General features: G+C 46.6%; 2 protein-coding genes across 3 annotated transcripts in view; one reads left to right on the top strand and one right to left on the bottom strand.

Annotated features, from left to right (window-relative positions):
* scap (SREBF chaperone) overlaps nt 1-4,346 on the top strand; it is a 33,930-nt gene extending 29,584 nt beyond the window's left edge. For both annotated transcript variants that reach the window (XM_076736228.1, XM_076736227.1), the window contains exon 23: nt 509-4,346. In XM_076736228.1, the coding sequence (XP_076592343.1) occupies nt 509-754 (246 nt within the window). In that variant the 3' untranslated portion in view covers nt 755-4,346. The remainder of the gene's footprint in view (nt 1-508) is intronic.
* A 5-nt stretch (nt 4,347-4,351) lies between these two features.
* On the bottom strand, nt 4,352-20,817 carry ptpn23a (protein tyrosine phosphatase, non-receptor type 23, a). The gene is made up of 24 exons (XM_076736226.1): nt 20,597-20,817; nt 18,690-18,764; nt 17,668-17,795; nt 16,978-17,054; nt 15,872-15,921; nt 15,659-15,790; nt 15,499-15,579; nt 15,275-15,406; nt 15,109-15,156; nt 14,814-14,870; nt 14,635-14,693; nt 14,449-14,528; nt 13,874-13,988; nt 13,714-13,779; nt 13,265-13,410; nt 12,286-12,603; nt 11,820-11,974; nt 11,381-11,712; nt 8,425-10,969; nt 7,833-8,017; nt 7,609-7,713; nt 7,289-7,427; nt 6,654-6,767; nt 4,352-5,639 (listed from the first exon to the last, which is right to left on the bottom strand). Exons 1-24 carry the CDS (start codon nt 20,678-20,680, stop codon nt 5,046-5,048), a joined length of 5,817 nt encoding a protein of 1,938 aa, XP_076592341.1. The 5' UTR covers nt 20,681-20,817; the 3' UTR covers nt 4,352-5,045.
* Between the last annotated feature and the right edge of the window lie 1,149 nt (nt 20,818-21,966).

A 21,966-nucleotide genomic window follows, 5' to 3' on the forward strand; every position in this document is an offset into this window, starting at 1 on the left:
GCCATTTATGTTTTATGTAACAAAATATTCCCGTTGGTTTTTCCCAATTAGGCCTTATTCCAAATTGAGTATTTTCCAATGAAGACATGTAGGATAGGCCAATATTATTCTGAAGGAGAAACACGATGTTAAACATTATGAAAGACTTGGATATCAACAGGTTTTTGTGCAAATATCACACCGCCGACCTTTTCAGGAGGGAGGCTGTGTTTGTTAACTGGAAACGACGCGGCTGCATGAGCGCTGGAATATCAGTGGAATATTAATTTTCGTTAACCAAGTAAAAAGCTCAGTAGGAATATTGTCTTTTTTTTGGAATAAGGCCAAAAATGGAATATTTTGTGCATGTAAACGTAGTCAGTGTTTAACATAAAACAGTGTGATGTTACTGAAATGATGAGCCGATTAACTATAGTTTTTTTTATTGTAAATTGAGTGTATTGGACTTAATACTGTTCGATGGTGAGAACATCTGTGTTTTTACCTCTGACTCCTCTCTCCTCACCAGGAGGTGGGCTGCGGGGCCAGTCTGGGAGTGATCTCTGAGTCTTTGCTGGTGACAGGGGGCCAGGGCTGTGTCTCCTTCTGGGACCTGAACTTCGGCGACCTGCTGCAGACGGTCTACCTGGGCCAGAGCAGCGACGGGCAGGGCGTCCGGCAGCTGCTGGTGCTCGACAACGCCGCCATCGTCTGCGACTTCGGCAGCGAGCTCAGCCTGGTGTACGTGCCGTCGGTGCTGGAGAAACTCGACTGAGGAGAGACGGACGGACGGTCAGTTGCAGCAGGCGATGCCGGTGGAAGCACTCAGAACATCTCATCTTTTTTTTTTTTTGGCTTTCTTTTGTTGTATCTGACGCCCGAAGGAGACGTGACCATTAGACTGGTTTCCACGTGCTCTTTTTTCTTTTTTGTAGATGTTTAAATACAAGCCTGGATGCGATGAGGAAAAAAAGGCTGAGGACTGATTGTGCAACCTGCTGCGTTTTCTGGGAGGAGGGTGACGACCCTCGACACCCAAGCGTTGACATTTACAAGCGTCATGAGGTTCGAGAGGAGCCAGACGCTTCTCGCTTAAAGAGGATCCAGCAGTCACCAGTTAGTGCTTTCTGTGTGTGCGTTTGTTTTGTGGCTCTGCCCTCTATGCTGCTGACACGGGTGGGGCTTCACTGTGACCCCACCCGCCCAGAGAGGAAGATGAAACTGTCTCCTTATTTTAATATTCCCGCTGCCTCGTTAGCGCAACGGCAAAGTGCAGCCACAGCGAGCTCGACGGGTCGACGGCCTGTTGGGATGACGTGTGTGTGTGTGTGTGTGTGTGTGACTGAATGAATGAATCTTGGCCCTTTTTATGGTGAAACACTGCTGAGAACAAAACTTGGTTGTGTGTGAACTGTGTGTGTGAGAACTGATGATTACTGTATAAAGGAAACCTCCAGAGGGGGCTGTTTTTATATGTATAAATCTATTATTTATTAGCGATACATTTTTGAATAACACTTTGTTTATGAATGGCTAATCCCGGTTCTTAAATAAGAATATAATAATGTGGACGTAATAGCGTAAATGTCCGGTGGTAATTGTTCGTTGGGCGGGGTGTGTGACGATTATTTGTGATACTGAACTGGAAACACTGAAGTGTTTGTTGGGATGGAGTTGGGGGCTGTAGGAGAAAATGTTCTTTTTATCCCAGCCACAGCCTCTGATTCTGGGGTTACTGATGCTGTGCGAGGGGCCCCCCGCGGCCCCTTGGCCCCTGTGTACTACACCCTCATCAGGCTACCTCCATTTTCCAAACTGCTTGAATTTTGGATGAGAATACTGACGTGATATTTTTGTATAAATTGTGCCCTTTAGAGATTTTTTTTTAAAGAATCACTGTTTACTGTAACTGGTTCAACTTAAACTTCATTTTGGCCTCCAACAATGAGAAAACTGTTCAGCATCAGATCTCACCGAGCACCTCGCTGTCGTCGCCATGTTGTTGATTCAGACTTTAGCGCACTTTGTCTTAAACTCTGTCGCCTCTTTCTGCAGCCAGTCAGTGAAAATGTGAAGAAGGCAGACGGCTAATGTAACCCAGCAGCACGTCTCTTTGGACTCCGAACCACCTGAACACTGCAGGTCTCTGTTTAACACTTGGCTCTGATTCCTGCCTCTTAATAATACACACAGATGCTCTTGATCGAACACGTAAAGCTTTGTGGGTTTTTTAGAATTTGCACACAGTTTCTGGGCTCTCACAATCATTTTTATTGGCTATCACTGTGTTTTGATTCGTCATACATCTTCATCGGGCAAGAAACATTCCCACAAGCTTCACATGAAACGCAAGCGATGCCAGTGAGCAACAGGCTGTGATTGGTTGATGTGTGCGTCATATGATGCGTGTGGGAATGTTTTGTGCCTGACAAAGATCTGTTTGATTGAAGTGTTGCACAGGAACAGCCTGCTGATTCTTCTGCTCCTTCTTTTGCTTAAAAACTCTGTTATTAATGACATCAGCTGGTTTAAAACTGTATAAGAACGCAGCAGTATTGTAGGGTGTAATTCTGGTTCCTTGGCCCCTTTCTGTTAAAACACAGCGTGACTCTGGAATCGCTGTTTACAGCTAACACAGTTACATGATGTTGCTTTAACAACCGACACTATAATTTAGCAAAATTTGCTCAGCAAGTTTTCAGATCTTTACCACTGACTCGTTTCACAGTGAGAGTTAAGCAGCTGTTCACAGTTCTTTGTAAATATGCTAATATGACCCTCAAAATCAGACGTATGATGAATTAAACATGAAATCGAAGAGGTTAATTCCAGTCAGAACCTAAAATCTGTTTAACTCTTTGATAACTTGCCTGCTGGACCGTGACATAATAGACGCTGTCAGTTTTGGGACATTTGACCTTGTTTGCTCCCCCTGCTGGTCAGTGCCTGAACTTCACCTCTTTCCTCTGCTGAAAGAATGTCGTCCTCCGGGTTTAAGACGCGTCTCTGACTCACGCCCACAACAAACAGAATGTATTTCCTCCTCATCATCCAGCGTCGACTGTAGCTGCGTCTGCTGAATGTCGTCCTACAAGGTGTGACGAACAAATCCGTTAGGAATCCTTCACAGTGTCGCACGGCAACACTAATTTACTGCACTGCTAACCCTCTCTGATGCACATGCTCACACACATTTGGCACTTTTGTGAACAGCAGCTTACGTACAGTACAGGAAATGTGGACTCAGCCGGTCTGGTTTCACTGGGAAGCAGCGATAGTCGTTCCCTTTCTGCACAAAACAAGCAGCTGGAAATGGTTTTTTACCTTCAGTCAAAATGTTTGAACTGTACCTTTAAGAGACGCCTGCTGCACCTGCATCCCATCGAAACCACACCTGTGACCTCCTCATTGTAACCTATTTATTAGCTTTGTGTTTCCTGTTGTCAACGATAGTCGAAAAGCTTGTAGAGACGGAAAAATGTGTAGCTAGTTTTTAGCTTTTGTTCTTCAACTTCTTTTAAACTTCTCTAGCAATGTGAATTTGATCTAAAGCAAAAGTTTGACATTTTGGGAAGTTTCTGGTGGAGAGTTAAACGAGACAGCACCCAGTTTAATATTAAGCTAACAGTTTACAGCTTGCAGTCAGTCTTTGTGCTAAGCTAAGCTAAGCTAACCTGCTGCCGGCTCTAACTTTATATTTAACAGACAGACGTGAGCGTGTTGATCTCCTCTAACTCTCGAACAGAAAACGGTTTAAAGTGTTTCCTAAGATGTCGAACTGTTCCTTTAAGGAGGGAGGGAGGGTTGGTGTGGCGGTTTCACCTGAATCTTGGCTTCTCTGGAATGTTTCCGTTCATCACACATGGACTTGGCCTTGTAACAATCTCCATCCCACAGAACTCCGACAGTACGCTGCTTGTTGTTGCTGCTCAGCTTCAAACACACATTCATCCGGCAGTCAGGCACCATATCAACAGTCTGTGGCCGCATCCTTTCATCCTTTGAGTTGTTAAAGCAGAAACGGGAACGTTTCCTGCGGCTGCATCCTCATAATAACTGCAGAGCTCTGATATTTAAGGCTTTGCGGTCCACGTGTGATCCCCCCGCCGGCTGAGCAAACAAATAGAAATCAGATTGTGTGTCACTTCGTCGCTCGTTGTTTGGACAGCTGTGAGGAAAATCAGAGCTGTGGGAGAAACAAATCTAACGGTGAAGTCCACAGACCTCCTGTCCCCCAGAGCCTCCTCCCCTCGTTGGCTGGCTACAATCTACGCAGGCTGTAGTAGTGGAGGTCACTTATTTACTATTTTGTAACACAAAAAAAATGCAAGACTTTTTACTAATTTTCAAATAAAGAAGCTTTGATACCACAACAGTTCTACTGGATTTATTTCATGTTTTTACAATAATGAGCGATTAGTGATGTCTGTCTTCCAGAAGGACTTTTGGAATAGTCTAATTTTATTTAAGATATTTACAGTGTTACAGCTGAAGAAAAATAATCGACTTGTTAAGACGTGCTGATTCGTGTTACCTTGACAGCTGAGCTATATGCACTGATTGAGTCCAGAGGATTTGTCCTTCACGTAGCTCCGCCCAGTCCACTGAGACGACCTCAGACCAGCACAGACGGGGGCGGCCGGACACCAGAACGCCTCGATCGCTTGTGAAGGGTTTGGGAGGGGGGGGCATGAAGGTGGAGTGCATGCTGGGATTATTTTTTTGGGCCCAGATCTGGTGCTGTAAGTGCAGAACATCCATCCATCACAGACATAGAAAGAAAAGCAGCAAAGAGCGACAGAAGGAATAAAAGGACTACAGACGAGTGCATAGTGATCTGGTCCCACCAGGGATGGAAAGAGAAGGAAGTGTTTCAGGCATCGCACCCCTACACCAGTGGACACACACAGAACTTCAAAACTGAACCCCTACCGTCCGCCACCAGGCACGTCTTGGTAATCAACACTCTAAAATGTCCCACACTCAGGATTCAGTGTTTTCTTTCTTAGGAGCAGGATTAGAACGAGCTTCAGGCCTGACACCAGGCAGCGGTCTGTGGACGTGTCTCAGTGCTTGTTGAGGCTCCAGAGGGGGTCCAGGCTACTGAGCGGGTCGTCGCCTTCCTCCCCTCGAGTCCCGTGGAGACCCTGACCCTCCGCTGGCTGCAAGAAGCTCTGCTTGGTCACCCGCTGCTTCCCCTTACCCCCTCCCTCCATGGAGAAGGCCTCCGGCGTCAGCGCGGCCAGCAGCTCGAGGGAGGAAGGAGCCGGAGCCGAGGAAGCGGGAGGCGGGCTGACGCTGGGCGCCACCTCGGGGACTGGCTGGTGGTTGGCCGCCGGTGGCGTGCAGGGGGAGACGGCATCCAGGCCATTGGGTGGTGGTGGAGAGTGGGTAGGGGAGGTGAGGGGTGGGCTGAAGGAGGAGGGGGGCTGGGGATCCGCAGGGGGGCAGGGGTACTGCAGCGCCTGGACGTCGGCCAGCGAGTCGAGGTCGGGCAGGAAGGAGCCGACCTGCTCCTCCAGGCCGAAGGCGGCCTCCATGGCTGGGTCTGTGGCGCTGGGCGGACGGATGCTGAGCTTGGCGATGGTGGCTTGGATGGAGCTGATGGGCATGTCACCGCCGAGGACAATATCCTGCTGGGACTCCTGTCTGGAGTAAGGCTGCGGAGAGAAAAGAGGGAAACGTTCAGGAAACAGAGGAACAAGCGCCTTGAGGCTACTGCTGCTGCTGCGGCAGCTCTACTGAAAGTGAACCGAGTACCTCGTCTGACCAGAACTCCACGAATTCCTCCGGAGTGAACAGGAGTGCAAACAAAATGTGAGCAAACATTAAACAACGTTAAAACTCGAGTGAAAGGGATGAAAGAGACGGGAGTTACCACGAGATGAGATTCAAAGACTAAAGGACAGCAGGTCTACTCCTCCCTGACGACATTTTGACATGGAAATGACCATTTTCAAGAGCTTCTAACTTATTTTCAAACTATGCAGATATGGTTTTATCTGGTTTTTAACAGGATTAAAAATGACGTTAACAGTCACATCTCTGCAGAAAGTGAAACCATTTCTCAGAAACTGTACATAACACATGAAACAATCAACACTTTCATAGAGACTGTTTCCTCAGTGGAGGGACGTCTGTGCAGAGAGATGCTGCTGCTGAATGTTTTTAATCATTACTGTTTTTCCTGCTTCAACAAGTCAAAATGTCCACTGAGAGACAAGTCTGTGAGCTCACAGATACTACAATACAAACATGAAAAAAAGGAGAAAATACAGTTTTTACAATAAAGAATCTGGCCCCAGCAAATGTTTTCTGGATTGTTGTAAATGGACAAGAAATAATATCTCTGGCTTTTAGACTGTTGGTAGAACAAAATGGGCCAATATGCCCCCATGGACTCAACAATGACTCGAATAAAAGGGAAAATAATCTGATGATGAATCAATCATGAAGGTAATTATTAGTTGTTCTTGGTAAAAACGGTATTTTCATATAAAATCCATTTAACTGTGATTACCACGTTCAGACTGCTAATAAGAACAAACTGTTTCCATTATTGGCTTTTTCATTGATCTACAACATGTCAGAATCTAGAGACGCTGCTGCATCCCAAAAGCCCAAAGCCAGTTTCACCATCAGTGAGCCTGAGCAGAGTTTAGGACATGTCAAACCTTCGTGGCTGCAGAGCTGGCGTTCTTGCTGCAGGTGGCGGTAGTGATGCCGTGCCGCTGAAGGACCTGCTCAGCGTGCTTCAACACGGCCTCATAGCAGAACTTCAGGTGGAGCTGCAGACACACAAAACAGAATATTAAACACAAAGCTTCTCATGTCTGCGAGGCTGAGTGGCGTCACTGTTACAGCAGCTCCTGGTTCAGTTCATATTCTACTTTATTTGTAATTTGGTATCTTCACCACACGAGTTTTTAAAGCTGCGCTGTGACAGTGCACCTCTATCCTCAGCACAACGGACACCGCAGTCACCTTATTAACGGTTATCCAGGACATCAAAATTGCTATTCTTATCATGTGGGAATCAGTGTAGTCAGGAAGTCTTCTAAAGAAAAGCCTTGTAAGCGTACTGAAGTGCTTAATTGGAAATTTAAAAGCAGCACCGAGTGAGCACTTCATCCAGTGATCCCCTGAGCGCTTCACTGATGTCACTATGAAATACATTTGGCTAATGACGTCCTCTAAGTGTAATCAACTTCCTGCCTCTGCCGCTTCCTGTGCAGCCGTTCCTACTGCAGCTTTCAACTCACGATCTGAATCAAAGATCAACAGAACGTCAGATTTCTGAGCGTCTGACCTTCTCCTGCAGCATGTTCTTCCTCTGCTGTCTCATCTTCTTCACCAGCAGCGGGAGGTCTGGGATCCCGTTTCCTGCCTCCAGCTCCTGCAGTGCCGCATACAGCAGACAGAAGGCGCCGGTGCGTCCCACACCCGAGCTGAGACAGACGAACGAAAACGACCATGAGTCAAAGACCTGGATCCACTGACGGAAGCTGTGTGGCAGCTGGTCATCTGCCACACAGCTTACGGAATAAACTAACCAGCCACTTTGAGGTTTGGCGTCATCTTGAATATAAATTGTGACGGATTTCAACACACCACGACACACAGGCTCACCTGCAGTGCACCACGACAGGTGTGTGTAAGGGCCTCTGGTGGAGGTAGTGTCCATGAACCTCCTGGATGAAGCGCAGCAGGCTGCTCTTGCTGTCAGGAAGACCCCTGGAGAGAAATGTGAAGAAATGATGACTGAAACATCTTAAATGGGATCACCTGATCAGAGCCGTGTGCATTTTCTACAGGAACTAGTTTCTGTATTTTAATAAAAGGAAAGCACTCACAGCTCCGGCCAGGAGGTGAACTGGAGATGGACGACGGTGCGCTTCAGGCTTTGGTCGCGGTACTGAAGGCTGATCATGCGCTCCACGTGTGTGGGTGTTGTCTTCTGCGTGGTGAGGCTGAGAGTGATCGGTCCCTGAGAGAGCTGCTGGCCGCGCTCCGCTGGGAAGTAGCGCACAACCTTTCCCTGAGAGAGATTGAGAAGACAGCGTTAGAAACACAGAAGGCAACAACAGAAGAACATTTACAGCCTGTTCACAGCCTGAATCAGCAGGAGATGTTTCCAGAGAGAAACTTTGATTTAATTAAAAGCATCATTTCTATAAAGACTAGAGTTAATCAACGCCAGCCTGCACACAACAAAGTGCATCGTGAATTCTAATTATTCATTACAGTTTATATTTGTTTCACTAACGCTGTAACTACATGAATCACTGATCATGTGATATGATTGAAAGTTCCAGAACAGTGACCCAACACCAAACTGTTAACATTCCTTAAAAATGTATAAAATCTAATTAAATCTGTTTACAGTTTCTGCAGCTGCACATTTTTTAATCTCTTCCACATCAATCACAGAGAAAAGGAAACTACCTTTTCCAGCTCCTGCTCTGAAACCAGCATGACTATCAGTGACACCTTCTGCTCATACACCATCAGCCAGAAGTCCGCCGCTGTGCCGGTGAGCGGAGCCTGAGTGGCAATAAGGCGTGGGCAGTATGGCGACAAGTCTTCCACGTAGCTGGCGTTGATGTAGTCATCTTTGCCTGATTGCAGCACCACCCGGTTGAGGTCATAGGGCATGACATCCTGGTGACGGTTCTTCATGGTGTAGCAGCGGGCAATGGCGATAGAGAGTTGGCGTGCGTCCTTCTCCTGCTGGTCCTGCAGCTCTTTCCAGCGGGCATCCAGCACCGACAGACCACCCTCACTCTCCGACGGGTGCTCCAGGGAATCCACCTGGGCTCTATAACGTTCCAGTTCACCATAAAGACGGGCGACGCGCTCTGGGGCTTGATATGGGTCACCCTGGATCAGGAGAACTCCCTGGGAGCTCTTCTTTCGACGCTCACCATCCTGTGGGTCGGCTTTGGTGGGTTGGAGGACATTGGTGGCGGCCTTGGTGCCTCCTGGTTGGCTCTCGGGGCTTGAAGAGAGAAGGTCATCTGTGCTGGAGTTCTGGCGCTCAAACAGTGATGAGGATGGAGAGACTGTAGAGGGAGAGGGAAGAGTGGGTGGAGCTGTGCCTCCAGGGGTGGGGGCTGGTGTGGGTCTCTGCTGGGAGTTCAGACCCAAAGAGGTAGGAGCTGGAGAGGGAGATGGGGAGGGGGAAGGCGAAGGGGAAGGAGGGACAGTGTTGGGTGGTTGAGCCACTGAAGGACCTCCAGGAGAGGACTGAATCATGTGCTGAGCTGGGGGAACGTGTGGACCATGTGGGCCCATGGCAGTGGGTTGCTGTGGGGCACTTGGAGGTACATTAGCCCCTGGAGCTGAAGGGTACATAGTGGGGGGCTGAGGATGGCTCATGGGAAGAGGAGCCTGAGGTTGTTGAGGAGCTGCAGGCTGTGGTGCCAGGGGCTGCTGAGGCATCACTGGAGCTCCTCCAGGGTAACACACTCCACCAGAATGAGGCGGCTGAGCTTGGGGTTGGCTGGGCATCCGCATGGGCTGCTGGGGCATGTTTGGTATTGGAGGCTGCCCAGGGTGGGGATGATGTTGTGGGGGTAGTGCACTGGGGGGCATAGGGCCCCTTGGCAGGTGGACCTGAGGACCAGGGACCATATGAGGTTGGGAGGCAGGAGGCATCTGTGGGCACAGGGTCGGGTGAATGGGCTGACTCGTGGGGGGCATGTAGTTCTGAGAGACTGGAGGCATTGGCTGACTTGTCGGGGGTATTTGTGCTCTGGGGGCACCTGGCATCTGCATGTGTGGGTGGGATGGGATCTGCTGCGAATTAGGGGGCATTGCAATCTGTTGCTGTGGCAACATGTGTTGGTGAGGGAGTCCAGGGGGCATCTGTTGGTTGGGATGGGGCAGGTAGGGTTGAGATGCAGGAGGTGCTGCCTGAGAGGTTGGGGGTATTTGTGGATGTACAGTTTGCGGGGGGATCTGGCCCTGAGGTGGCCTTGGCATGGAGCCTGGCATCATCTGAGGGTGCTGCTGAGGTACATAGCCCTGTGGAGTCTGGTAGCCTTGGGGTATCTGAGGCTGGGGCTGATAGCCATTTTGTTGATGTGGCTGTAGCTGACCAGGGAATGCCTGCTGGTACTGGGGAGGAATGCCAGGCTGAGGTGGCATATATCCATGTGGATAGGCTTGCTGGGTCTGCAGAGGGCCAGGAACAGCTCTTGGTCCATGCTGGTATCCCTGAGGCAGTGGCTGCCCAATGGGCTGAGGGTACTGCTGCGGCTGCTTCTGCTGCTGTGGTCGGGGTGCCGGAGTCTGGGCTGGGCCATGAATGGGCATTCTTGGTTGGGGCATAAAGTTGGGGTAGGCTCCCATCTGTGGGGGCACAGTGTAGCCAGCTGAGGCTGCAGGTGGGACAGGGTGGTGTGGTGTAGGGGCGTAGCTGGGGATAGGGGCCTGGATGCTATCCACAGTGGTGGTTGAGGGCCGGACTGGTGCAGGAGCTACAGGTCCCGGTTGTGAGGCTTGAGGAGGGGGTGGCCGATAACCTGACACAGGTCCCTGGGTTGGCAATTGTGGAGGCATCTGTGGAGTCATCTGAGGGAGGGGTCCCCGTGGCAGAGGTCCCTGTGCTCCTAGAGCCCCAGAAGTAGGAAACTGAGCTATGCGTGCCAGGAGCTCTGGAGGCGGCAGGTTGGCAGGGAAGCGAGGAAGACCAGCAGCTGGAGCACCAGGCCAAGGCAGGGAGCTGCTGCCACCCAAGTTAGCAGAAGGTGGGATGAAGGCTTCGGGACCCGGCAGGCGGGCTGCAGCGGTGGGAAAGGAAGGAATGTCAGGGGGGAGGCTACGGAGCTCCTCAGGCAGATCACCCCCAAGGGCCAAGATGGCTGCACTAAGCTGGGCCAACTCTGGGTCCTCCAGGCTCGAGCAGGCAGAGTCGACATCCGGAGCCTTTGGCTTCAAGGAGGGCTTCGCTGCTGTCGGCCGCGCTGGAGGCTTCTTCTGGGTCTCTCTGAGAAGGACACAAACGACAGAGCATGAGTACAACATGAAAATCAGGGATATAAATAAAGTTGTCACCACTGGCAGAAGGAGGTCAGAGGAAAAAATGTCTCTTTGGCCACATTTTTCATTAAACTGCTTTGTCTATCCGAAATGTATTTTGACATTTTGATTTTGTGACAAAGCCGATATCGGAGCAACAATTTCTAAAGAAACCACAGTTCTAGCCAGAGATCACAGTTACAGGAGAAGGTCCACATTTAGTGGAGGTTGAAAAAACATAAAGAGCCAAATCTTAGAGCCTCACTGTCACAGCAATCCACTGGAACTCAAAATACTAATTTCTCGTCTGTCAGATTTGAAAAGGCTCAAAAGTCTCGCTCCTGTTATTAAAACATGATTGTTTCAGTTTCTGCCTTACTTTTCCAGGATGGGCTTCCTCTCGTCGGCTCTAGCCTGACAAAGACTCTTCGCTCTCTCCAGCAGACGTGATGCTTTGGCCTCCAGGTCATCGTAGAACTCCTTCCCCTCCTGTGACTTCTTTATCAGGTCTTCATAGGCCTCGTACGAGCCCACCAGTCCCTGGACGGTGCTGTTCCACTGCTGCTCAGTCTGGCCCAGGCTCTTACGAACTGAGGCGTACTGGACGTTGGCCTCAGTCAGGGCCTTCAGGATGTTCTCCTGAGCAGCCAGGTTCTGGTCAATGTACACCTTCACCTGCTCGTACTTCTTCAGCTGCTCCTCAAATATACGCTGGAAGGACACAGGACAGCTTTAAAAATGCTAAAGCTTACTCGACCACAGTTTGAGAGATTCTGGACTAAACTTCAGTCACAAGGGAAACGTGGGCAGTCACATACCTTCATGTCTGCCCTCTCTGTGGTGACGAGGGTGGAGGTGATGTCGTCCTGCTGGATCAGGTCACGGAGCTGTTTCTCCAAAGAGCTTCTTTGTTCCCTCATTTCCTGCACCTTACCGAGGATCCGCTTCATGCACTGCAGCCCCGCTACTTCCTCTGCATACATATACACACACAGAGGGTTACATTCACAATTCATACAACATTATAGGATAGAATTCAGTGCGACTGACACAGCTGTTTATTTTCAAAGCCATTTTACTGATGCTTCCTTGTTTTCCTTTAACAATGTCTGCTTGTTTTACAATATTTACTCAAATGCTTTCTATGTTTGAATTTTTGTAAGTGAAGTATCTTGTAACCCTGGTTTGGAAAAAGCTAAATAAAGAAAATTTGACTCAGCTTATATTAAAATAATAAGATGAACCATATGGTGTTCCCATCCCAACACAGTGTCACTCACTCACCTTCGCTGAGCTGGGGCCGGGGCAGGGCCTCTTTCAGACTTTCCAGTGGCCCCCCCAGCAGGCGCAGGTTGCTGATGTGCAGGTTCATAGCCCGGTGGAGCTCCGTGTTGGTGAAACTGGCCTTCTCGTGGGCCTCCATGTACTTCTCCAGGTCCCTGCGTATCTCAGCCAGAGCCTGGGCCTGCGCCGCCAGGTGCACCTCGCCTGCAGCGGGGCCGCCGACCTCCTGGAGGGCTCGCTCGCCAGCCTCATCCACCTCTAGCACGTCTCTGATCTCCTTCAATGAAGACTCCACATCAGTGAAGACACCCGACAGCCCTACAGAAGTGAGGATTGAGACATGCATTATGACTGAAGCACACAGCAAGGCGCCCCTTGTGCAAACAAGTAGACAGTACTGGTGTAGACATGAGGGCACTCACTAACAGTTAAAAGGCTGCAAGAGAAGTTAGTTTGTGTCGTAAACTATGTTGGATACCAGCGTTAGTTTTGTGACCTGAAATTTCGTTTGTATTTTAAGTGGCCACTTAAAATGAAACAGCAGAATAAGCTTTGCCTCCATCATCAGGATTATTCTTCTCAATGACATATTCTGAGAAGTTCTGTCTTTAAATGTCAAAAATTCAGAGAAACATAAACTTTACCGTGAAAAGTACACTGATGATTAACGTAACTGTCACAATAAACGTAAAGTTACAGTAATTCTCAAAACTATCCAGGTTTTCCCTAAAATGACCTGTTTATTAAATTGTTTTAACCAATTAAGATAAGACTTTATTAATTAGGGACATTTATATCATGGATCCCAATTTTTTTGTTCAGTCAAAATCAAGATGTGACTTTATTGACAATGATAAAAAAAGAGTTTGTTTGTTCTCTATCTGTCCTCGGCCTTCTCAGATCAAAACACAGTCACTACACAAGCTGTCTGCTGTGTGTGTGTGTGTGTGTGTGTGTGTGTGTGTGTGTGCCCACTGACCCTGCATGGACTGGATGAGGTTCTTGACTGTGTCTGGTCGGACACTGAGGGCAGCACACTTCTCCATCAGGACCGGAGGGATGTGGCTGTACATGTCCAGGTTGTCCACTGACTCTGGCTCCAAACCCAGAGAGTCCATGAACTGCCTGCAGGAAGAGACGAGACCAGAAAGCTCTTAAAATCATTTTAAACATATCGGTTCCTCTCAGTATATTAGCATTACTTTTCAGTGCCAATGTTAGGTGCAGAGTATGGAATGGCCATAAAAGGCACGTCAGAAGCACTACGAGTACCTTACAGACCCAAATCAGGGAAACATTTATATGAATATTACCACAATTCAATTCACTGCAGAGTAACATAAAAAAGAGCAGATTTCAGAGCAGTGTGAAGCAGAAAACCTCCTCATGCACTCACACACACACACACACACACACTCGTATACTCACTCTAGTGTTTCATTCTTGCTCTCAATCTTGACCATGACGTCCCTCAGCAGCTTGGCCTTCTCCTCACTGGAGAAACAAACATTTCCACAGACATTAATACTTACTAATCGCACTCTTTCCACCTGTCTAACATGAACTCAGCCCCACTGAAGGTGTCTACCTGTAGAGTGAGGAGGCTTCATGGGCAGCCATTGGCACCAACTTGGCGAATAGGTCTGGTCCAGTGACACTGGGATCTGTGGGGTTGACTGGGAGAGCCTTCACCAATGGGGCACCTGGAACGGCACAGAGCAGCTGGTTTTACTGGCACAGTAACACAGAAGATCGATTTTATGTAGAAGAGATCAACACAGAAAGCGAGATCGAACTCAAAAGCAACAGCGGCAACCTCTGTGGTTTGTTCTTAGAACAGTCAGCAGCCAATTTCAGTCAGTTTGTGCTTCACAGATCTTGATCTGAGGCTTCAGCTTGTCAAAATGTGAAAATTTGCTGGTTCCCTGGTCATCTGTTGTATTAAATAGCATTTTGAAAGTGATTAGCTCCCTAATTTGTCCAACATAAGTCTATAAGTCCAACAGGATGTCATCATAAACACCAGCTGCTCATACTGTATCTCTCTGTATACACACATTCACCAAAATACATCTATATGCAAATGAAGCTTTGCATGCACACAGTGATAAAGGCACAGCATGACTGCAGGAAACCGAACATGCTGAAGCTTCTTCCTGTTACCTTTGACTGAGGCCAGAGTCTCCAGAGAAGGAACGGTCTCATGATAGATGAAGTCATTGTCCTTTTTGGCTGAATTAAACCTGCGGATGAAAGGCATTTCAACATGCATTTGAACCTGTACAAAAGTAAGACACCAGTGAAACAAGGTAAAAATGCCAAAACTGTGACAAAAGACTTAATGCTCACTTTCCCCCGATAACGTCCATGGTGAACCTCAAGGCCTCCTGCACGCTGTCAGGTTGACCCTGGTTGCATCAAGACAAGAAGGAGAGTTTAGTTTTGTAAAGCAATGGGAACACACACACACACACACACACACACACACACACACACACACACACACACACACACACACACACGTCTACCTTGGCCAGCTTGATGGCTTCACTGAGTTTGTCCAAGGAGCTCTGCAGGTACGCCAGCTGTTGGAAATAGAACATTTAAGTGAGCAACAGACAGAAAAGCAGCGTGTTGGAACTCTGGAGTAAGAAAGAAAAAATGACAAATTTACAATTGAGATATTAAGCAGAAGGAAAAGCACCTTACTATGTCCACAACAATAAAACTACCTTAAAGAAGTTTGTGAGACCCAAAATAAGTGATTACAGCGGCCTGACAGCGGATGGAAAAACTAATCCTGTGTGTGACATTTGGCCCTACCCGCTCTCCGTACTTCTGCTGCTCCTCGGCCTGTTTGCCCATATGAAGCTGTTAAGAGAAAAAAAAACAGTGACAGTCTGAGGAATCAAATGCAAACACACAGACACGTCGTACACACACTGAATCGCCACACACACGGCCACTCTCACACACTCATTAGACTCACATGTGCAATAGCAGCGAAGTAGTAGATCTTCATCTGAACCAGTTTCTTCCAGTCTTTCTGAATCTTTCCCAGCATAGACGCCGTCTCTGAGTTCTCCAGAGCTCTGCAGGCCTCTTTGTAGTAATCCACCACCTGCAGCACCACAGCCAGGTATTAACCTCTACCATTTTAATTACTGATTGATAAAACTGTGCAGAATTCATACTTCATGTGAAGAAGCCAACCTGAGCGCTGATGCGAGCAACAAGGAAACTCTTTCTGTTGTCCAACATGGACTTCTCCAGAAGACACTCCTGAGCCTGGCCCTGGGAGGAAGACGCATGCTGATGAGACAACTCTCCATGCCTGTTTGTGCATGTGTGTATTTCCACGTGTGCAGCCTACCAGCATCAGGTTGATGTTGAGGTTAAGGATCTGGTGGCTCATGTCGACACTGAAGTTGTGGCTGAAATGGTCTCTCAGGTAGGAGAAAGCCCCCGCCGAGCACTGGAAGTGTGTACACGACACCTTCATCCCCTGGACGCAGAGCAGAGAGTCAGCGGGACTGTGTGTGTGTGTGTTTGTGTGTGTTTGTGTATGTGTGTGTGTGAGTCTCACCTCCTCAGACACCCTGTTATCCATGGCTCCCAGCATGGAGTGCAGGGCCCCTGCAGAGAATGCACAGACAGGTTCAGAGGTGAGCAGGTTCTGCTCTCCACATTCAGAAGAGGTCAAACTCATCGTCAGTCCTTTATAGGACTGACGATGAGGACTGACCACTAAGTGCTGCTGGAGCTTCGACCTCTTCAGACTTCATGCACCTTGAAATTTGGTGAAGTGCCAGAAATCCCTACTCTGCTTCCCACATTCAGGAAGTGCTGGCTAACTTGGCGCACAGGTGGACTGTGATCTGCATCTGTGTGTAGTTTTGCAGGAAGCAGGAAGTCTCCTGTAAACATTATCTCAGCGTGTTTTGGCTTTTTGATACAGCTCAATTCAGAGAAACAGGAAGCCGGCTGAGGACTGTTAAAAAATAAAAGTTCTGACGTAGCCTTGCAGATAGAGCTCAAACAGTGAACAGCAGCTACTTTGATAATTGATTAGTTGCATGTCCAGCTTCTCAAATATCAGCATTTAATGCTTTTCATTGTCTTACATTACAGGAAATTGAGTATCTTTGTGTATTAGACTGTTGAAGACGTTGAGGCAATTTTTTTGGGCACCTTTCATCACCGTCTGAGGTTTTACTCAACAAATAATTAATCCAGCAATCCAGAAAATAATCGGCAGATTAATCAATAATGAAAAGAATCCTGAAGACGTTAGTTTCAGCTAACTGGAGCCTGACTGGATTTCAATTACAGGAGTGTTTCATTGAAAAGGAGACAATTAACCACAGGAAATCTGACTTCTACGCTACAGGAAATATAGCCATATAAATAAAAGACAAAACATTTTAGTTAATAGTTATTTTTAAGATTGTTTGACCACAAAAATACTTTATGTTTCTGAAATGTTGAGTAAGTGACAAAAATGAATCAACACTCTCTTCTAAGACAGAAAATCAGAGTTTCAGTCTGATCTGTCTCACTTTATCATTCAGTCCTTTTATAAGTACTCTGAAAAGATCAATTTGATCAAATTAGTCCGGCCGGCTGCTTGTTGTTTTTACAAAGGGTCTAGTTTAAAAGAAGACCATAAATTGCTCTCATGACTGAACTCACCGAGATTGTAGAGGATGCAGGCTTGCTCATAGCTGATGTCATCATGGGTGACTGTTTTTCCAGAGAAGATTTCAGTCCTGCACAAAAACAACGATAAAAGAGATCCATTAGAGAGAATACAACAGAAAAACAGCAGAGCTGAACGTATCCTCGTGTGCATTTAACAGTGAACAGTATAATTCATAATGAGATATCCATTTGACAAATGATAGAGCTACAACATGAGACGTACTGGTTAGAAGCTGTCTAACAAATCATGTGCTGAAATCACAGACCTTTAAAATCAAACAAATGAACTTCATAACGAGGTTATAATCAGCAAAGAAACAGAGAGCATCAGTCTGACCTCACTCTGTGCAAGAGGAGAGGAAACAAACATGATCTAATCTTCTTCTCCAAAACCAGAAATGAAAGACTCCTCTGACCCAGTCTTAACAGTGGTGATCATTACATATTTCTCTGGATTAAACTGTTTTATTTTATATGTTTCCTTGATTTTGTCCACTGCTGTACATCAAGATTCAGGGCAGTGAGCTGACATTTTTATCCAGAGCAAACTGCAGCGAGTCGAACGCTAAAATTAGCTTCAGACCTCCAGCGTTCAGGCCAACAATCATTCAGATTCAAGGGGGGTGGGTGTGTCTCAATACTCTGTACTGCCTCCATGTATTTCTGCATGTGTGTTATTACCATGAGATGGGCACGGCGGCCTCCTGGCCCGTTCCCATGGGTACTCGGCTCTGGAGGTAATGCAGCTGGCCGAAGTACTTCCTCAGTGTGCTGCATCCCTCGAAATCCCTCGTCACATTTACCGCACTCTGTGGAGGAGACACAAATAGTGTGTTTCTTTTCTGTTTAATCAGCTGTTCTTTAACACTGCAGCCACAGAATCACCAGTGACACACTGCAGACACACTGTGACCTGACTCAGCGATACGTCATATCATCCTTCTGTTAGAGCTACGAGTTTCAGCCTCTAACGTTGAAAACGGATCTTTTTCTTGATGTTTCCAAACAGCTGATTTTTAGGTGTCATTAGGACTCAGATCAGGGCCGGATGTGCAACCTGGCTCACAACACCAGAGCTGAGTGGAAAACACAGCATATTCAGTTTCATTTCACTCATCTGCCATTAGAATTTCCCCAAGGAAAGAAAAGCATTAAAAAACCACACACACGATCACATCCTGATCGCTGATGAGCTCAGCTCGTCGGTTTTCAGTCGGTTCTCTGGACGAGCAGCACCACCCTGACTGGATGGGGTTGGAGTTGCAGGTATGACTGAGGGAGGTTTTATTTATTTATCAATAACTGTGTGTGTTGGTGCCCACGGTCCAAACAAATCCTCCAGAAGGCTCTAAATAGTATATTTAGGCTTCTACATCATCTCACCTACCAGTCTATCTAAACTCAAGCATTAGAGAGACAGAAGCACAGTTTCTATGTCTTTGTCCTTCTGACATTCACACCATCAATGCCTCACACTACAAAGCCCAAAATTATGGTATGTTTGATACATCTTACTCTTGAGTCTGTTTTATGCATGCAGCCTCAGACACTTATGACACCACTGTCTGATTCGATACCTTCAACTCTCCCAAAGCCACTGTGTGTTGCGCTCTATCCCTGACTTAATTACCCCAAAAAAGTCCTAACAGAAACAGAACAGGAACAGAAAATCACTGTGCTGTGTCTGGAGAGGTTTCACTCACCTGCCGCAGTGTCTCCAGTTTCTTCAGCTGTTCGTTGTAGTTGTCTGGATTCTCTCCATAATTCTTCAAAATGAACTAGAAGAGGCAGAAAGAAGAGGTCGATAAACACGGCACATTTTTAAAATCAGGTTTTAAAAATTCTATGCTTTTAAGGTTTTGACTTAACAGATTCACAGTCAACATTATCAGATAATACAAGATCTTAACATTCACTTCAACGGCAGCTACAAATCAGTAGACTAATCTTTGGCCCTGAGCATGAGCCAAGAGTTTAAACTCCCATCATGCTTTGCCAAGACTCTCTCAGTCCCCATGAGCTGTTGTAACAGGCAGCAAGCTACTTAATGTCAGGTCAGGAGGTGAACAACTCTGCAGACAAACTCATTCTTTTTCTAGTGCTTTTGTTTCTTGATATAATTGAATCACGAGCACAGGAAGGTCACAGGACTTCTGGACAGACGCACAGTGACACAGCACAGCCGGGCACGCCTTGTCCTGACTTTGTCCTGGCGTTTTAAATGATAATCTGAAGAATACACAATATTAAACTCTCACATATTATATTCTGACTTATTCCAAAATGAGCTCCAGCATTTAAACTGAAAAAAGGTCAAAAGTCAAAACACATTTTTTGAGCACCATACGTTTTATAAGGTGAACTTCCGTGAATCTCAGACATCGTTCACCGACATTTCTGACTGAAGGTGTTGATGTGGGAAGTCCATTGCAAAATATCTCACGGGAGTATTATTGAAACCCACGAGGGCAAAGGTCTGTTTTTTTTATCTGCATCAGGAACGTTGTGGAAAATGGGTCACCAGATAAAGATGATACCGAGCAAAACACAAGAAGCATTTCAATTATCCGCATTTTCTGTCCTGTAAATATCAGACCTATGAGCTTTTCAGTGTTGTATCCTCAAATACAGAAAGCCGTAAAAGCCCTTTTTAATATCACACTTCCATCTGCCCTCACACACATCAAGTTCAGTCATCATAATATGAAAACAAAGCTTTTCTGTGAGGCATCATGTCAGAGCTCAGACTTCTTCGGCACACGCACATAAACGTTTCCACCAAAGACAGATCTGAAATCAGTGAATGAAGAGTCACAACATCTAAAACAACTACATCATCCCACATAAACACCCCTGCTCTTCTCCTCTTCTCTGTTCACTCTCCCATCTGCCTTGAATACAATAGTCCTGGTGTTATTTTTGATATTACTATGTTGAATTTCATATGATTGAGCTCATTTTTAGTTGTATATGTACTTGCTAAATGCCAGCTTTCACTCATTTAGGTCAGAAAGGTAAGAGGCACCACCTAGTTACTGCCAACTTTGTACTTTTTCCTGTGGCTGTGACTCTTCGGTGATATGGAAATACAGTTTACAGTATCAGTGTTTGACGACTAGAAGAGCTGTTGTTGGCAAGTCTTATGTCCTTTGGCAGGGATCCTGCTTGGGATTCTACAATGAGATCACTGTTTATGATTTAAACGTCTGCAGTCTAACCGGGCCTTGAGGAGCCAGACTCGTAATTCTAGCAGCGTGTTTCTCTGCCTACACGGCGTTCAGTTTGGTTGATGTCTCAGTAGTTAGCCACTTTAACACGAGAGCTAATTATGAACTTCGACGTGAGCCGCTAGCTTACTATTAGCTAGCATGAGGCTAACGTTAGCAAACAAAAGGCGGTGGTCAGGGGGATTTGCCAGAACTAGACCTAAGCTAGCTGGCCAGCTACCCGTTCTGGAAAATTCTCCTATTCCCGACAGGCAGTGACGGTTAACTGTTAGTTGGAGCGGTGGCTAACGTTAGCTTCTTGATTGGGTTATCCTGTCGTCCATAATCCTTGTTTGGTTGACTTTCGACCTCAGCCCTGTTGCTCCATTCCCCACCCAGCTCACCTGCCTGACGGACGGGGTGAACTGGAACTCCCCAGCCTCTTTCAGATCCAGCCAGATCATCGGCATCCGGGGGACCGCCTCCATCGCGGCCGTCTCTACGGGGAACTGCCAACCGTTACGATGTCAGAACCACGTCTACAGTTTTGAGGACGTTAACGGTTTTCCCAAAGATAGCTTTCCTCCAAACAACTGTGTCATGTATCCATTTACACTTCAACCGGAAGCTGGGCGTGCACGTGACGTAAACTCCCAATACGTGCCGCTTGGGCTTGTGGGAAATGTAGTTAGTGATGCAGTTTGACTTCTTTTAGCCTTTGTCCTGTTTGATATGAACCTGCAAGGTTGGAGTGAGCCATGCTGAACCCTCCTAGAAGGAGTTTACTTCTAGTTTTACTTGCCGAAGAATAAACTTTACCCACATTATTTAGACAGGCAGTCTAAATATGTTCAGTTTGCTACTCCACGTGTAATTGGTTATTATTTTCATTGTTGACGCCCACTGTAATTACACACACATCACACTAACAACAGAAACATGGCTGCACAGTGGAATGTAAATCAATTTACTCAATTACTGTAAGTACAATTTCAGTAATAATAATAATTAATTCATTTAGCAGCTGTACTTTGCCAATGATGATCTTGTAAAATTCAGAGCATTGCTGCAGAACCTCCACCTCGAGCAGCTGCAGCATGAAGTGCTGCTTCACATGAATGCAGCTCTAATAATACTCCAGTGATGTAATATGTAGATAATAATCTGACACAGCTAATTTTGTGCATAATGAGTTGTTTTGCTGTTACTTAAATACATTTTACTACAAATACTTAGGTACTTGCTACTTTTAACGAAGGAATTGAATACTTCTACTACCACTGGATGACTGTCAGCCCAAGTTTGTGTTATTAAGTTATAAGGTAATAAAACAGTAGACCAAGGCTGCAGCCAGCGAGTGTTCTCATTATTGATTAACCTGTTAATTATTTTGTGAATTAATTAATTAATTGTTTAGTGAAGAAATAGAGAATGGTTGACGTTTTTGCTTGATAAATGACTGAATTTATGAATCCATTATCAAAATTATTGACTAATTTTATTTTTTAAAACCAGAATTAATATACCGTGTATTATGGGTGTTATAGTTTCCACGTAAGACACAGTAAACACAGTCACATTAACTTCAGCTCAAACGTGTCTCCTGGTCTGTTATGCCTCCTTGTTGTGCTTCTCCTACCTGCCAGCAGATGTCACTGTTATCTCTCGGGCGGCAGCTGGTGGAGGCGGCGCGAGCAGGAAAGGATGATGATGTCAAGGCTCTGAAGGCAAATGAGGCTCTGTTGACCACTGACTGGGTGAGGCTGATATGGGT

The sequence above is a fragment of the Chaetodon auriga genome, chromosome 8, assembly GCF_051107435.1.
Source record: "Chaetodon auriga isolate fChaAug3 chromosome 8, fChaAug3.hap1, whole genome shotgun sequence".
Taxonomy (NCBI): Eukaryota; Metazoa; Chordata; class Actinopteri; order Chaetodontiformes; family Chaetodontidae; genus Chaetodon; species Chaetodon auriga.

What these genes read in the sequence shown, in the direction of transcription:
- ptpn23a (XM_076736226.1), bottom strand. Translation starts at nt 20,680, where the DNA reads ATGGAGGCGGTCCCCCGGATGCCGATGATCTGGCTGGATCTGAAAGAG. An exon ending in TCACCCCGTCCGTCAGGCAG is followed by an intron (nt 18,765 to 20,596) that starts GTGAGCTGGGTG and finishes TGCCTCTTCTAG; the next exon opens with TTCATTTTGAAGAATTATGG. An exon ending in CAGAGAGGGCAGACATGAAG is followed by an intron (nt 11,713 to 11,819) that starts GTATGTGACTGC and finishes GTGTCCTTCCAG; the next exon opens with CGTATATTTGAGGAGCAGCT.